At 37.8% G+C, this 18375-nt stretch overlaps 1 long non-coding RNA gene and 1 gene segment (V, D, J or C); one reads left to right on the forward strand and one right to left on the reverse strand.

Moving 5' to 3' along the window:
- The first annotated feature begins 2467 nt into the window (after positions 1-2467).
- Positions 2468-4949, forward strand: LOC118801116. The segment is given in 3 exon segments: positions 2468-2587; positions 2854-3143; positions 4935-4949. Coding segments are annotated over 3 exon segments (345 nt in total).
- A 7230-nt stretch (positions 4950-12179) lies between these two features.
- On the reverse strand, positions 12180-14320 carry LOC118801121. 2 transcript variants are annotated; one of them, XR_005006458.1, is made up of 4 exons: positions 14062-14320; positions 13542-13972; positions 13338-13432; positions 12180-12575 (listed from the first exon to the last, which is right to left on the reverse strand). It is a non-coding gene; the product is annotated as an uncharacterized LOC118801121 (long non-coding RNA). The 2 variants fall into 2 exon arrangements; XR_005006457.1 differs by having other exon boundaries at positions 13542-14320.
- Positions 14321-18375: the final 4055 nt, after the last annotated feature.

Consider the following 18375-nt stretch of genomic DNA (forward strand, 5'->3'; position numbering starts at 1 on the left):
TTTATGAACTTCATTAAATCATTGCATAGCATGTAGCAACTAAGCTCATTCATGATGACGAATTGCAAAAAGGGACTTAACAAAAGGGCTTCTTTACAAACACTGAGCTTCCTGCTAAAGCCTGAGTAGATGGATAAACCAGTGATGACACAGTTATTTATCTGTGTTACTTAATGTTAAATAAAATGGATACTTTCAGTCCCTTCAAAGCCATTGTAAAATAAATCATAAACGCAGGCTGACCACCTCATATCAGCTGAACTCTGTTTTATTTCACCATGTCACAAAAAGATCTTGTGCTGTTAATGCAATTATCCTTGACTGTAATGCTGCTGACATAGACCACTGAGTGTACTGATGAAGTAAGAACCTGTTTTTATTTAAACTGAGGGGCTGAAACTTATTTTCTTAACTAGAACTAGGCTGATCAGCTAGCAAACAGCTAGCAAACATGCTAAAAAACACCATCATTGATTTCATAGGCTTGAATCGATGTACCTACAATATGATTAACTGTAAAACTGCAGTATAAAAGTCTAAAGATTGTCGCTTGGTTGGTTTACATGCTTCAAATGTCTGTGTTTCAGTCAGACGTATCATCAAACTGTAAGGAAAACTCTCCAGGCAGATTGGAATCCATGATACCCATTTACTCAAACACACAAAGCCAGAATCAGAGCCAACACAGTCCAAAAGTCAAAAACCAGAAAAGTTCACAAAATAGCAAAAGTACCAAAAGGGGAGATCAAAAGCAGAGTCCAAGAGTTCAGAAAAGGGTCAAGGTAATCCGAAAAACATCAACAGTCTAGCAGGAACAAGGCTTGGTATGCAGATAAACTGGCAATACTCCGCAGTGAGCCAGTGTTACTGAAGGTTCTTAAATATGTAGGTAAATGAGCTGCAGATGAGAGGGGTCAGAGTGAAACTAGGAAGTACGTCAGTATTCAGGTGAAGCTGACCTCTGGTGGCGATGGCGGGTATTACACCTGACACAAACCCAGGCTAAATCTCATACGGCTCCATACTGCCTAAACAGTGAGCTATGTAAGTTTTGGAATTCTAGCTTCTACAGCCAAATAGTCCACTGTTTGTTCAGCATGGATGTGGCTGAATCCCAAATTATTGACTATTTTCATGTCTCTATTGACTATTTTCATGTCTCTCGGATCTCAGTGCATTGTATTTATTAAATTGGCTTGACAAATCCTACTTACTTTTCTTTGTTATCCTCTTCTTATTATTCAGTTGGTTTAGCAGCCTACTGTTCATATTTTTCTTCTTATTAATATTCTACACTCAAAAATCTGTAAACATGTATTATTAAATAAATGTTAAACTATAAAACTTGACACAGAAATTCATCATATGTGGGAACAGTGTGTACAAATCTATCTGCCACAAATGATGTCACAGTGGACGACCCTTACAATGACCAACATAGATATGTGTGTGTGTGTGACTCTACTGGCATTAAATTAGTTTCTAGCAGCTTTTGGACCAAGAAGAATAACCTCTGTTCTATCTGAGTTGAGTAGGAGGAAGTTATTCGAGATCAAGTCTTTTATTTCTTTCACACAGGCCTTAATCGTATTACGTTGAAGTTTATCATCTGGTTTGGTCAATATATAGAATTGTGTGTCACCAGCATAGCAGTGGAAACTGATGCCATGTTTATGATAATGGTACCCAGTGGTAGCTTAAATAATGTGAATAATAGAGGTCCTAAAACAGAGCCTAAAACAGAGCATTACTCTTGTAAGAACAGATGATTTGCCGTTTACATTCACAAACTGAAAGCGATCAGTCAGGTAAGATCTGAACCAGGAAGTAATAATAATAATGAGAAGAACTAAATTAAGCTTTGCTTTGCTTTGCTTTGCTTTGCTTTGCTTTGCTTTGCTTTGCTTTGCTTTGCTTTGCTTTGCTTTAATATGGGCAGCACGGTGGCGCAGTGGGTGGCGCAGTGGGTAGCGCTGTTGCCTCACAGCAAGAATGGCCTGGGTTCGCTTCCCAGCCAGGCGACCAGGGTCATTTCTGTGTGGAGTTTGCATGTTCTCCCTGTGTCTGCGTGGGTTTCCTCCGGGTACTCCGGTTTCCTCCCACAGTCCAGTCAGGCCAATTGGACATGCTAAAATTGCCCCTAGGTGTGAATGTGTATGTATGTCTGTCTGTCTGTCTGCCCTGCGATGGACTGGCAACCTGTCCAGGGTGTATCCTGCCTTCCGCCCAATGACAGCTGGGATAGGCTCCAGCACCCCACCGCGACCCAGAAGGATTAGCGGTTTAGATGATGTATGTATGTATAATATAATATAATAAAAATTACCCAGAAATAAGGAACAAAGGAGATATACTGACAAAAAAAGTTGAAATGAAGATGAGTGTGAACCTGTATGAAATGACTGAATTTAAAGAAGTGAGGCATGACAGCAGTATATTATGAGTGTATGAGCTGCATTATGGGTGGAGCTGTGTATCTCAGCAGAGAGCTACACTAATCCCATTCAGCTCTGACTCTGCTCTCAGTCACTTCACATCTCTATCAACATGCTGCTCTCTATCCTTTCTCTCCTAGCACTGCTTTTAGGTAAGAGAACTTTAATGAGAACACTCTGAAAATAAATGCTTTACAAATAATACACTGTGTTTTTAAGTAGATACATTTATGTGTCTAGTTAAGGACAACATATTTCATGCTACTTTTAATGCAGAATGTCTTAAAACAGATAATAAGTCACAAAATTTGTTAAAATGGAAACATACAAGCAGTGTTGTTGTTTATTACATTCCTTTATTGTGAAAATAGTTAATTAAATTAGTGTTTTATTTTATTCATTAATGTTCTGTTTCTAGGAGACACATCAGCACAGACAGTTGTGCCACTGGAAGGAAAAATGCATGTTTCAGAGGGTGATAATGTTACTCTCTCCTGCAACTACAGTACCAGTGATACTAATTATGCTCTTCAGTGGTATCGTCAGTTTCCCAGATCCAGGCCAGAGTTTCTCCTGTACATTTATCCTCAGGGAGCTAAGACTGATCCTCTTCCTCCTCGTATGTCTGCTGAAGTGGATAAAGACAAAAAGCGTGTGGATCTGTTGATCTACTCTGCTGCAGTATCAGACTCTGCACTCTACTACTGTGCCCTGCAGCCCACAGTGACAGGAAACCCAGCTACACTGTACAAAAACCTGTGTAAATGTGACAGTTCAACTCAGGTTACACATAGTCTATAGACTGTGTGTCAACTATAATTGAACTCTTCAATACATTATAAAAGAAGAAGAAAAATCTAAAGACACCCTTGTCTATGAAGCAATTTATACATGCAGTGTGACATAAAGTACCACAAGGTGGCAACACCATTTTTAGGTTTCAGTCCTTATTTACACTGGACAGACATTAATATTTTTAAAAAAAAAAGTATTTTGCATGTCTCTGTAGTGTAATACTGTGCTGTGATATTAGTACAAACATAAGCTTTTTAGTATTATTTAATCCCTCATTCCCCAAAGATTTTAAAAGAAAAATGTGATTTGTGTTGTCCTGTTACATTTTTATGAATTATGTTACTCTGTTACTGTTCAGTATCAGTCTTCATCACTGACTGTTATTGTTCATCACTGTTTTAAACAAAGGTTTGTTTTTTTTTTATCATAAAACTAGGGGGAAAATGCAATAAATTAATGACTGACATGATATTTGGCTATAAAAAAAGGATGCCATACCCAGGTAATCTTAGCCAAGGGCTGAAGTTAGCCACACTTCCCTCTACAATTTTTGTGATGTCACCCCTTTTCATTGAAAGACTCAAACAAATTATGTTTAAAAAACAGACAAATACACATTCATTTTTGGGCTATGGTTTTAAATGCTGAACAGAGACAGATATAACTGAATAGTTTAACTGATTCCTATAAGTTATAAACAGCTGTAAATGAAATAACTCAGTCCTCAGTCCTGAATCAGATTCATTTTGACCTATTTTACTTAAGATGGAACTGAATTTGGCGATCTATTCAGTTAACTGACTATGAAAATGCATCGCTAAACAAAGATTATTAAAGATCTACATTTTGAAGTTCTGCATCATCACTACTATCCAGGTAACCAAAAAGTGTAGTCACACACATCATCCACTTTATCTGACATAATATTATAGCACATCTGTCTCACAGCATCTTTAGGGCATCCATCATAAAAAGGGTATATAATTCTAAAATTAAACAGCTATTACGTACCTAGCATGCCCCAGCAATCTTCAGAGATAACATAGCAATGGCCTTGTAACACCTTAACAAACACCTGAGAGAACATACCAACAGCCTATCCCACCTGTGAAACCACAGGTACCACCTAGACGCACTGTAGCATACTGTAGGATGCTGCAGCAACGGCCTAGCAACAGCTTAGCAACCACTTGGAATACTAAAGTAATGGCCTAGCAACACCTTAGCAATCACTTAGGATAACACAGCAATGGCCTAACAACACCTTAGCAACCACTTGGGATACTAAAGTAATGGCCTAGCAACACCTTAGCAATCACTTAGGATGAAACAGCAATGGCCTAAAACACCTTAGCAACCACTTGGGATACGAAAGCAATGGCCCAGCAATACCTTAACAGCCACTTAGGATAACACAGCAATGGCCTAGCAACACCTTAGCAACCACTTAGCATACTAAAGCAATGGCCTAGCAACACCTTAGCAAATACATAGGATAAAATAGCCTTGTAACACCCTACCAACCCCCTGGAATTACTTTATGAACCTAATTAATTTTTCAATCAACATCTATCTAACTGCTTTAAATTCACAATCTCTACTCTTCCAGTTTCTTTTTTTTTGCTATCATTATTGGTGTGGTTGGCTTCATTAATAATATTCAGATTAGAAAATTATGTTTTATGTCCTGTTCTCTTGCTCTAGTTTCACAGATTGTAGTGAAGTTACAACTGTTTTAGTGTATCTCACACCAAAGACTCTAAAGAGGCCTTGATAATATGTAACAAAAATCTTCTAAAGAAAGAACTGTGTATACCTAATTCCTATAGGAATGGTGGCGCTGTTGAGTGTGTCCTCTTCTAGAATACCTCGACCAGTTTGCATTGAAGTCCCTGTAATTACTGAATATTAAGCTTTAGTATGTAATAAGCCTGGGTTTTTAAGGGGTTAATGTTTCTCAATAACGTCTTTTATGTGTGAACATGTTAAAAAATGAAAAAGAAGCACTAGAACTCAAATAGCAAAATCCCCAGTGTCTGATTAACACCAAAGTACAACTGAACACAAATGAACACTGTAAGAGTTCATTCAAGACTGGAGATTTTCCTGTGTGGCTACATCTGTTACAAAATAACCCAGTTAAAACAAGATTTATTAAAAAGCTGCATTTCTGCATGCATTAATACTAATTTTAATTATTTTTATTGTTATGCGTTTATTTAACTATTCTTGATTAATTTTGTAGGCTTTTGCTGGTGGTTGTGCTTCTATTTCCACTTCAACCTTCCACAAAGACAGAAAGCACAGTGGAGCAGCTCCCCAGAGCAGCAGTTTCCTGTTGTAGTCTCTCATAACTGCTCTCACTTCAGAGAGATTCACACTAACACACAGATCAGCATTAGAGCACTGAGAGCTTAAACACACTACTGACTCCATCTGATCATATTCACAATGAAGAGAAACCTCCTCATCATTCTCATCATCACATCAGGTATTTACTGTGAGGATGTGCTCAGAAATATTTAGTTAATGGCATTGCACTACAATTTTAAATGCTCTTTTTCTTTTCTACTTTTCTTTCAGGTGTGTTTGGTGCTGATCAAATTGGACCAAATGATCAGGAGACATATATTTTTGGAAAAGAGGGAGAATCTGTTACACTGAAATGCTCTTATGAAAACAAACAATGATTATGTTTGGCTGTACTGGTACAGACAGTATCCTAACAGAAAAAAAACACAGTTTATACTGTTTAAAAATGCCCGTTCATCCAGTGGTCGGCATATACCAGACAGTTGATTTAGATCATTTACATCCAGATCAGGCACTGAGCTCACTGTTACAGAACTAAGACTGTACCCAGTGATACAAAGTCTCTGAGATGCTTTACAAAAAGTCACACACCTTCTGTTTGCTTTGAACACAAGGAGATCAAAGTACCATCCAAACAACAATGCATTATCTGTTATTACTGTCTGTCTGAAATGACCGAGGTTAAATTACTGAGGTGTAAAATAAAAAAAAAAAGTCAATGCACATGTGGCAAACAGAATACAGTTTAAACCTTTTAAAAGAGTTTTAGTGCATTTTTTTCTGATAACAAACACCATGTGAACTGTTTGAGGGTGAATGGAAATTCCAGGTGTAAACAGCTACATGTCCTGCTGTTCACTATAAGCAGGACTGGGTTGATTCGGTTTTGTGCAATTTTATACTTAAGTTTGTGTCTCTTTGTAAGGTCACACAAATTCTTGAGTCATGTCTCAACTAGTAACTAAAAATGTGTACATCACTTTAACCTGATAATGACATGTTCAGAACTAATCTATTAACCCATTACCATTGAAATGCATGCCAGCTTGCGCTGTCTTTGTCCATGGAACAAATATCCAGTATAGAAAACATTAATGTGAAAAAGTTGAACTGAATACCTAAAGCCATTGCCTGATTATTCTTCTATTTTTCCTGGTGACACCCATATACGCAGCTTTTTCTGGTCAACCAACACAAAAACAACATTAGTGCTGTATGATGATAATTATATCTGTACAATCAAAACATATAGTGTTTAGTGCTTTAAGTGTATTTAATTAAAAATGTGTTTTTAGTTTTCTTTGTGCTTTCTGTGTGGTTTCCATTGGATTTCTCAACAACTGTGTAAATATTTAGTGACTACTAAGCTCAGTGTTAAAACAATTGTGTTAAATTGTGTTAAAACCCATGTTGAACTTAGTAACACTTACATTATAATTACTTGTTACCAAATATGATCAGAGCCTGAGGGATAAAATTGTTATTAAATGATTTAACTCACACTTTCATTTTCATAAATTACACATTATACTCTTACTTGAGTGTTTTGGCAGCCTTCTCTTTGGTATTTCATGTTAGTTAAATTGTATGTGTCATACTAGAACTAGCCAGCTAGTTTGGTTGGTTTTGTTTACATTTTTATGTATGTGAAATATGAGTTCTGTTCCTCTGGCCAACCACCCTTTACTTAATCCAATGCTGTAAGTGTGAGTTAAGCCAATAAAGAGCATTGCGTCTTTGTCCTGCCTCTTTTCTGGAGTCATCACAGTATATCTGGAAAAATACTAAATTTAAAGTCATATTTTTAATCATTCTTCATCCTCGTTGGTGTTTTTGTTGTCCATTAGTCACACTTTCACACCCATGGGTGATTTAGTGCACAGGCTTACCTGGCTTTAAAGTGATTACCTACTTAAGTAGTCTTTTCTCTACAAACTTACTCTTACTCAAGTAATTATTTAGATGACTACTTTTACTTCTGTTTGAGTGTGGCAGGTCAGAATTACCCAGAACTGAATAATGTAATGCTTTAAGGTGTAGCAGAGTTTCTTCTATATACATACAGACATCATTATAGTAATCTTTCAGCAGGGGGCAGATTTCTTCTAGAAATTGATTAAGAACTGACGTGTCATGTGTCACTGGGCTGTTCTAAAGTAAAGTTTCAGACACTCTACAGCAAAAACTGAGCTATAAGAGACACTGTTCAGTCATGGCATGTCTTGGTGGATGGTGGCTTCTATTCCTCATTTTAGGTAAGATATGATACATACAATTAAAGCAATTATTTTTCAAACAAAAATTTATTTTGCATCACCTAAACACACCATAGAGGAATTATCCAGTTTATCAAAGTCTTAAACTTTAACAATTTCATTTATAACTTTAAAATATATTCTGTTCAGCAGGTTACTGTTCTGGTGAGGGAATAGAACCAAGTTCTTCCACTGTTAATGTCCTACAGGGAGATTCTGTTACTCTGTCCTGCAGTTACACTGGATCTGCTGGAAATGACTATCTGCTGTGGTATCGTCAGTATTCCAGATCCAGACCTGAGTTTCTGATCTCGGTCAGTGAAACTAACTTTACACAAAATGCTGTTCCTCCAGTTGTTGGAGTGTCTGCAATTGTAAATGAAGAGAAAAACCAGGTGGATCTGTTGATCTCCTCTGTTGCAGCATCAGACTCTGCACTCTACTACTGTGCACTGAGGCCCACAGTGACAGGAAACCCAGCTACACTGTGCAAAAACTGTTTGGCAGTCAGAACTCAGTAGCATTTCAAAAAATCATTAATCATTAATCAAAAAATTATTTAAACCCCAATTCCAAAAAAAGTTGGAATCCTGTGTATAATGTAAATAAATGTAAATAAAACAGACTCAATGTTTTGCAAATCTCATAGACCCATATTTTTTAATTCACAATAGAACATGTATCAGATGCTGAAAGTGAGACATTTTACCATTTCACCAATCTGTGAAAAACTACGCCTAAAAATTGTGAAACAATTTCATTAAAATTTTTCTCAGCGTAAAATTGCGAAGACTTCGGATATCCCACCATCTACAATACATAATTTCATCAAAAGAATCAGAGAATCTGGAGAAATCCCTGTACGCAAGGGACAAGGCCAACAGTCAATATTGGATGCTCGTGATCTTCGGGCCCTCAGACGGCACTGCATTAAAAACAGGCATGATTCTGTACTGGAAATCACTGCATGGGCTCGGGAGCACTTCCAGAAAACAAAGAAGAAGCCATAGGTCAACAAGATCCACCACCGTCTTCTCTGGGACAAAGCTAATTTAAAATGGACTAAGGTAAAATGAAAAACTGTTCTGTGGTCAGATGAATCAAAATGTGAAATTCTTTTTGGAAACCACGGACGCCGTGTCCTGCGGACTCAAGAGGAGATGGACCATCCATCTTATTATCAGTGCACAGTTAAAAAGCCTGCATCTCTGATGGTATGGGGTTGCATTAGTGCCTATGCCATGGGCAGCTTACACATCTGGAAAGGCACTATCAATGCTGTACAGTATATAGAGGTTTTAGAACAACATATGCTTTCATACAGACAACGTCTCTTTCAGGGAAGGCTAAAAAGTTCCAGCACATGGCCTCCTCACTTCACAGACGTTGACAGACTGTTGTTAAAAGAAGAGGGGATGTTACACAATGGTAGATGTGGCCCTGTCCCAACTTTTTTGAGATGTGTTGCTGCCATCAGGTTCTAAATGAGTTAATATTTTGATGAAATGGTAACATTTCTCACTTTCAACATCTGGTATGTGTTCTATGTTCCAATGTGAATAAAATATGGATCTATGGGATTAGCAAATCATTGCATTCTGTTTTTATTTATATTTATTTACATTTTACAGGAATTTTGGAGTTGAGAAACTCTTACAGAGTCATTGATGCCAAAATACTGTTTTAATTTTAGCCATCAAAACGTACCAAAATTAAAAGTAAAAGCTGTGCATTTATTACATTTCACAGTCAATTGTGTTCAATTCTGACACATTCAGCATTTTGTGTTTAAAATTCAAAGCCTTATGTATTGTTTTTCAGTAAAGAGGTCAAGTGACATGAAATCAGCATTATAGAGGGTTTGTTTTTTGCTTTGGCACATATTCTGCATGTCAGTATGGAAAAGGAATGTGCTTTGCATTTCACATTTTTCCACTCTAGTGATTAAATTTCAGTTTGGCATGAATTCCTCTACATAATAGGGCTGATGCTGAATCTCAGTATATGTTTGTGGTCGATGTAGCAGTTGGGAAGGTGATATGGGAGGGGGCACGATTGGTAAGCATGAAATGAGGAGGAAGAAGTAGACTTTGTTGAGGAGCACCTTGTGCTGTAACTGCCTGATTCAACATGCTAAATGGCTTTACCTCATGCTCATGTTGGGATTTTTGCATCTGTAGATGTATCTGGAAATCCTTAGACATGTTGGTAGCTATCATTTTTGTGAAAGCTTCAACAGCTGAAACAAATTATGATGTTTCTCTCCTCTTTGTCCCCATATTTCTATCTGACAACAAATACAGACAACAATTTAACAGGCTTCATAGTACAAAACACAGCTAAATTAGTTTAGTACTCATATACATGTGGAAATGTAGATGTATTCTTTTTATAATTTTGGACGTGGAAACAATTTTTGAATCTGTTAACAGGTAATGAGCTACCATTCTGTATTCATGACCCACATGACCAATGCCAAACTTATAATGTTTTTCCATGACACAGTACAGGTATAATCTAAATCCAGAACTACCCACACCATGCTCTAATACCACTGTCAAACATGAAAGTGGAGGGGCTCCCTCTTTCTGCTTTGTGAGCCGCAATATAAGAAGTTGAGCTACCATCAAAAATACATTATCTATAATAATTTATCATTTAGCCATTATGCATTCAGGATTAATGACTGTGTCTTTAATGATGCAATGTCCCAGACATACACTGAGGATAGCGAAGCTAATGTTAGCCTAAGGCTGCTAGCCTCAGTGTACTTCTGCAACATTAAAAACAGTCTGTGCAGCGCTTCATTACACCATTAAACACACGGCCATCATTAAACTCACACTTGAAAGCATTTTGGCCAAATGATAAAATTATAGATGACAAAATTTAGATGGTTAAAAAGACAGTAGCATCTGTGCAAACATGCCCATGTGAGCCACTGAGGGCTCTCTGTGGGCTGTGTGGGTTCAGCCTAGCCAATAGATAATTCTGTATTTGCCTACATCACTGAACCCACAGTGGGCCCCAAAGGGTTTCTGTTTGGGCAGTACACCACTGGGCTGGCCCACAAATAATATGACACAGGCTCAAGTTCTTATGACAGGTTGTCAGTCTGTCTTCCATTTGGGTATTACTTTCATTATTCTATGGCATTAGTGTGTCAACTTGGTCTAACAATGTTGGTATAATAAAGTCAGTTGAACGTTGCTATGACATCCGTTCTAAGTGTCCTGATTATTGGTATATCAGTATAATTTCCTTGTAAAACACTGTGACTACAAAATAAAACATTGTCTGCCATTATGGAAAATAAATAAAATAATGAATCTGTGTCTGTATTTTTAGTCAGGTTTATACTTAAGCAAAATATTTTAGAACATATTACATTTTAACATCATAACATTGAGGTAATGTATACACATTGGCATACTGTTAATGGCCCAGCTGTGGAAAACCCACACAAATCCACCCAGCCCCATTTAAAGGCACTAAGTTTGGGTTGCCCACATATAACATGAAATGGTGGGCACGTATGGGCCTCGATGTTGGAGTGCCATCCCAGCAATGGGCTAAAAATGTGATCTATAAATGTGGCCCACCACAGGCTACACACTGTGGAGCACGAAAGAGGGGCATGTTTGGACCCCTATGTTGGCAGTCCACCATAAGCCCCAGTATAAGTGCCATATGAGGGCTCAGTGTTCCCACCCACCTAGCCCATTTGTTAAATGGGATTGAACCGGTCTGATGCTACTAAGACGCCTTGGTACTACTGGCTCCTAACCCTAGAGAAAATTAGGGCAGAATGCAAATTTAACTCCGCGATCACTTTCAGGGTCCCAAGCCAAGCACACCTGTCCAGATCCTATGTCCATACATCCTCCCAAAAGGAAGGGCTTCTGGCGTTCATATAATAGTGCCAGTAACTCAGACCCTAAATCTTTGTTGCAAACCCTGAAATGCTTGTAGACTTTTTATCAGTGTAATGAGTGATAAGGTAAAGTCTGCACATTTACATTGCATTACAATGTGACATTAGTTCTCCTCCCATTCAAAGACAATGACAATGCTGTAGCCTCAGAATATAACATTTATTAAAAACAAACTACAACATTTACATTTAACAAGCTCAACTTTTGTTTCTTACTTTCACTGTGTTAGAGTTAAATATTTTAAAATGAAAAGTAAAATAACGATAAACAGTTAAAAACCATAGTAAAATATACTAAAAACAAATTAGAAGACCTTTACATCACAAGCACTAACTGATTAGTTTTGAATTCAACATTTTTGGTAATTTGTCTGTTTAAATATTCAAATAAAAAAAAAAGAACTAACCTTAATTTTAAAATTGTCCATTACAGATATGATAAACAAATAAAGCAGTTTCTACTTTTTACATACGAAAATAAGAGTGAATGGATCTTTAAATGTCAATTTTCAAAAAAAAAGATATGAACAACAAATGCAGCAATCAGAAAATCTGTTTACATCAAAACAAATATATTCACAGACAACCAAAGACTTCTCAAATATTCAAAATGTAAGGCTTTTTATATCAGTGTCTTCACACATGCCTTGAATTTCTTTGTCAGAGGAGGAGTCTTATGGTAAGAACCAGTAAAACGCTTGTTGTTTGTCGACCCGATGTAACGTGATATGTGCAGAGCTCAGTCTTGTGATTTCAGAAGATTTGCAGAAATCCACATTCACCTGGGCATATTCATTCATTCATTCATTTGCTATTGACCCCAGTGGTGTAGTTTTTTTCTTCCTGTCACAGAGAAAAAGAAACATTAACACAAGGGCCATATAATATGTTTTTAATGAAACTGAAAAAAGCTATTTAACATCAGGGAGAGATGCTGATCAACTGGGGTACATGGGAGCTCCTGTGAGCATGATGATCTTCAGAGGAACTAGAACCCAGACAGTGAAACTGAATGATGATCTTTGGGTTCTGAAACCTTTAAAGAATCATTTTCAGACTCTTTCACTTTTGATTCTATGGATTCTGAGGAGGAATCTGAGGAGGATTCTTCTAGGGAATCATAACACAGCCTCGATTTTGTTTTTCTGCAGGATCTGGAGTTGCCCTTGATGTCATCAGCCGGTGACGTAGCAAAGCCAATGGCAGGGGATACAGCGAAAAGTCCAACTGCAGACCTTTGGATTACTCTCACAGCAGCTGCCTCTGAGACAGTGTTAAATGGAATGTAAAATTGTACTGACACTGCCTCAGAGTGGCATATGATCTTTGGACCTTGCTCCTCTCCTGGGGGCTGATGCCTTTTGTCTTTAAGTACACAAGAACATAGATCTTAGATAACAAAGTCCCTCTCATAGCGAGGACTGCAAGAAGAAACAAGTTTCAAAGCTCATGTGGAATGGCATACGGAGGTTCATATTTGGCAAGAGGTGTATTTCCCCCCAAATATTGTCCACTCCATCTGGAAATATTCCAGTAGTTTTCTACATTGCTCCCCTGATAAACTAAAAAAAGAAACTGGGTAAAAGACCACACAGGAGACCTTACTTGATGTCCAGGAATGTGGTCATCCACCCATGTTCCTCATATGTCAGGCAGATTTGGGCAAGATCATAAGTGCCTGCTGATTTATGTTTTTCAACCTTCGTGGGGAAAAAAATAAATAAATAAAAAAAAATAAAAAACACACATTAGCACAAACTTAGCTGTAATTTGAAAGTAAAATAGACTGATTATATTAAAAGAACTTACTTCAGTCAACACAGTCAATGAGATGGAGGAGGCAGAGGTCAACAGGAACAGGCATGTTTGTCATTGCTCCTATTTGGCGTCCCATTCCCACAGCTACATAACGTGGAGTCCAAAATCGAAATATATTGTGAAATTGCATGATTTTTTCTTCAGCATTGCTGTAAAAGATCTTACTAGCCAGAGCACGATCACTGAGGTGTAAGAAAGCATCAGTGAATAATATGGCTCGAAAAGTCCATGTCACAACAAAGACTTCTTACTCTGATTGACGCATGTTTCTTCAAGAAGGCATAGTTACCCTTTAGCAGATTCCCTTCCCCAGTAAAAATGAGAAACCTGTGAATCTGGTCAATTGCAATTACCCCCTTTTCCTTTTTTTGGCGGGTGGATTTCCCCCACAAGAAATTCCAAATAATCAGTCAGCTTCCGCTCTGTAAAATGTAGTTTAAGTACATCAACATATAATGTAAATGAAGTGTATACAAGATAAATGTGTATTATACAAAATAATGTTACATACTGTATTTGGGGGACTCCACCACAGTAAAAGAGCAGCTGAACTTCTATCACTGCTTTTTTCGTTTGTCAATTACGACACGTTCTTCCTGGACTTTTAATCTTTCTGCCTTTGCCTGGCAGTTCTGGGGAAAGGGCACTCAACCCCTGGTTTCTGGCCCCAGCTGCAATTGGAGGACAATTATTTCTTTTTCCAGCTCAGCAACTGTTTTCTTTTTATGCCCACAGACAGTACAGTTGGTTTTGATGGAGTTTGGCTCAAGCAATTCCTTTTCAAGTTTTTTGGCTGGCTCAGGTGTTTGAGACAGCCATGATGAAGAAACCTCAGCTGAAGGACCAGGTGGAGAGGAAGGACTAGGTGGAGTGGAAGGAGCCATTCCTTTGTCAGAGTGTGAACTAAGTAATGATTCACGCAAGGTGAGAGAGCAGCTTAAGAAGATGGAGCCTTTTCTTGGTCAGCAGATGAAGTAAGTGGGAACTCTAATACTCATAAAAAAATGTAAATTATATTTACAGTAATTTAGAAATGTATTATGTCTTAGTTATGTCACTATAATAAACACATCCTTACTTCTACTTTGTGGAAAGCATGGTAGTATTTTTTGCCACAGTTTGGCACTTGGCAATTGAAGATTCTTTTTATCCCTAATAAAAACACAGACAGCAATTACAATACCAGTCAATTAGTCTCACACAGACAAACACACAGGACATCACTTTTCTGGACTTCCACTTGCAGGACCACAGGGGAGACTCCTCAACCTGTGGCACTGAATCCAAGGTGAATCCAGCAGGGTAGACAGAGAAAAGGAGGTAAATTAGGCAAATAAATAGCAGCGATAAAGAAACTGTGGATATCAAGATGGTGTTCCTTACTGAAGAAAAACTCACCTGAATCTACACAAAACACATGGAGATTTTATTATAGCCAATCAGAGGAAAACTCATTGCCTCATTGACACGCTCCAAGAGGTCATTCAGCCTTCTCATTCTGGATGTACAAATAACAGGTCAGTTTAAATTCAGCTGCAGAAACTGTTGAATAAAATACAGCTAAAGCCATTCATAAAGTATTATTATGAATGCCATTAAATGTCTCGTATGTGCAGTTTAAAAGAACACCTCCAGTATAACATGCTAAAGACACAGCACAGTGAGGGAAAAAAAATAATAAATAAAATTACCCGACCTGCCTGCTGGATGAACAGCATACCACATTTACAAGTGCAGTAATGAAGAAAACTTAAGATAAAGATATTATGCAAGAGAGAATGCGATTCAATAGAAAGACTACAAATGAAGTGAGTCCCACATTTAAACATCAAATACATTTAAATCAATAACAGTATATAGATGAATGCAAATGAAGAAGCACACTGAGTGATCCTAAACATAGTTATGCATTGCAGTTTGAATGTCTATATACAGTTTAATTTAGAGAGCACCTTGGCAGTTTGACCTCCCAGCAGTTTAGTGTAAAGAACACATTGCACAGTTTGATTTGTTTTCAGTTTCATGCAGAGAACACATTGCACTGACTGACTTCCAAACACAGTTTAGCAGATAGAACGCATTGCACAGCTTGATTGTCCATACAGTTTAGTGCAGACAACACACTGTAGTTTGGGCTCACACCAAATGTTGCATAGTTTGACCTCCCAACAGTTTAAGGTAGAGAACACATTGAAGTTAAATACCCCTACGCAGTTTAAAGAACAGCCTGTACAGTCTCAGCACACATACACAGTTTAGAAAAGGCCTTGCACATTTTGACCTCCCAGCAACAGGTTAGGGTATAGAATGCATCACAGTTTGAATACCCATACGCAATTTAGTTTAGAGAATAACTTACATATTCTGAATACACATACACAGTTTAGTGTAGAGAACATCCTTCAGTTTTTGACCTCCCAACAACAGTTTAGTGTAGAGAATGCACTGCAGTTTGAATATCTATACACAGTTTAGAGAGCAGCTTGTGCAGTTTAACCTTCCAACAACAGAGTTCAGTGTAAAGGACACATTACCGTTTGACCTCCCAGCAGTTTAGGGTAGAGAACGGCTTGCACAATTTGACCTCCCAACGGCTTAGTGTAGAGAAAACACTGAAGTTACTCTCCTTACACGAAGTTTGGAGAACGTGGATCACTGATCATTCAAATACAGTGTAGAGAATACAACATCAGTGCAGCATACCACTGGCATAGGCAAAAATAAATTTTCAGGTATACCTGTGTGGAAAAAGTGGGTTCGACAACTTGGTAGAAGGAAATTCCAAACACACTATGTACTGCAATGTTGGAACTTCATACTATAACCAACTACTGATGGAAGTGCAGTCATCATTATACCTTTTCCAATAGTTGTACCCTGATACAAAACAATAGCAAGAATAATCTGACATCAAGCAGAATGATGGATTTACATGCACCCCAATCAACAGCACACTTAAATATAAAACATACATTTGCTTACCAAAGCCACAACTAAATTACATTACATAACATAACAATGCTAGTCAGCAGGGAAATTATTTGCACAAGAGAATCTCCAAAAAACTAGAGAGGACCTTAGTATCCTCAACGTAGCTGAAGATGGGACAAACACTGATAATGAACTGAGGTTTGGAGAAAATGGCGGATAGCAGTGGTTGTTAAGGAGTGATTGGAGGGCTGGGAAAATAAGGCAGAGCTTGGCAGAGTGAGTTATTACTTTGACTGACCATAAAGTGAGAGCATTCAAAGAAAAGAAACTATTAAAAAAAATAAATAAATAAATAATAAAAAAATATAAACACACACCCAGGCTAGGCCCCAGAAACAGATGCACACCCAGATATTCCAAATCTGGTTTACAAATCTGGATTGATCGAGTTCTTCTTTTGAAACCACTCCATGTCGCAGAAACAAAGAAAACAGAGGTTAATGAAAAAAAAATAAAATAACAGATAACAGATAATGCATTTCGCAATGTTTTGTGTACTGGATGGATACAAATGGAAACAAAGCTGCAGAAAAAGCCACAGAAAAATTTAAATACACACAAAATAAACACAATGCAAAGAGTCAAACAAAAAGCAGTAGTAAGAGGCAAATATGGGGTCCTACCATGCTGGCTCACATTTTCTCTGATCACTGACTTGCACTTCATCCTCTGGTCAGTCCAGCCAGGCACAGATGTCCGCAAGTCAAAGCCAGGAGAAACCTAGTTCAGAACAATTCCATGTTACTTTAAAAATTTTTAAATTTGGATTCACCAACATTCATCGTAATTTATACACATGCACACAACAATGGCAATAATTTCATGTCAAATCTTTTCACCCTATCATCTGCTCATTTGCACACAAAGCTTAATGAAATCAAACCCAGTGTTTGTCGATAGCTGTGTTCAACAGGGTCTCATTACAGGTCACCACTTTTCTGGACTTCTTCCACTTGCAGGAGCCCCAAGGGGAAACCTCAACCTGAGGCACTGGGTCCAAGGTGAACCCAGCAAGGTGGACAGAGAAAAGCAAGAAAATTAGGCAAATGAAGAAAGTCAGATGCTGAAGACACTCTGTGGATATTGAGGTGGTGCTTCTTATTGAAGAAAGACTTACTCGGACAGATGTCCACATAAAACACAGGGAGATGATATCTTGCCCAATCAGAGGAAAATTATGCCACACTGACATGCTCTAATACTACCCTTGAGCTCAGACACTGCCAAAAAGAAAAGCCAGTGCCAGTACCTAGAAAGAAAGATACAAAATTACACATGGCATAAATGCAAAACAATGCATTTCAAGTCCTTACATTAGTGTTAGTTTAACTGCTTCATAATTAATCGGTCTTTGCTTCATGCTTGAAGACCACGAGGGAGCCTGCTGTGTGGACCATGTTGTTTATTAAGTAGCGATGGTGTGAAGATGATGTGAAGGACAACTCCTTTAACACTGTGTTGCTAGTAAAATGTTTATTACAAAGTAAAACAGTATCATATCAAGCACTATAAAGTACCTGAGAGAGGATCCGTGCCAATTCTAAATGTCCCCTCTCGAACAGAATATTCCAGCTGTTTATATAGTGGACTTGTTGTTGAAACCGAAGACAGAACATATGGTCCTTTTTAAAATGATCTCATCTATTTGGAACTAAGAGAAGAAGGGAGAAAGTGAGAGGCTTACTTCCTATGGGGCTTTGGACCAAGGGGCCCCCCAATTCACATTCCTAACCCCTGCACAAACAGAGCACACAGAGAGCTCCAGGCCCCAAATTCATGCTGAAAGAGTGTTTTTACCTTCTTCTATAAAAATGTTCCTTTTAAATATACTTCA

Source organism: Colossoma macropomum, unplaced genomic scaffold, assembly GCF_904425465.1.
Source record: "Colossoma macropomum unplaced genomic scaffold, Colossoma_macropomum, whole genome shotgun sequence".
Classification (NCBI taxonomy): Eukaryota; Metazoa; Chordata; class Actinopteri; order Characiformes; family Serrasalmidae; genus Colossoma; species Colossoma macropomum.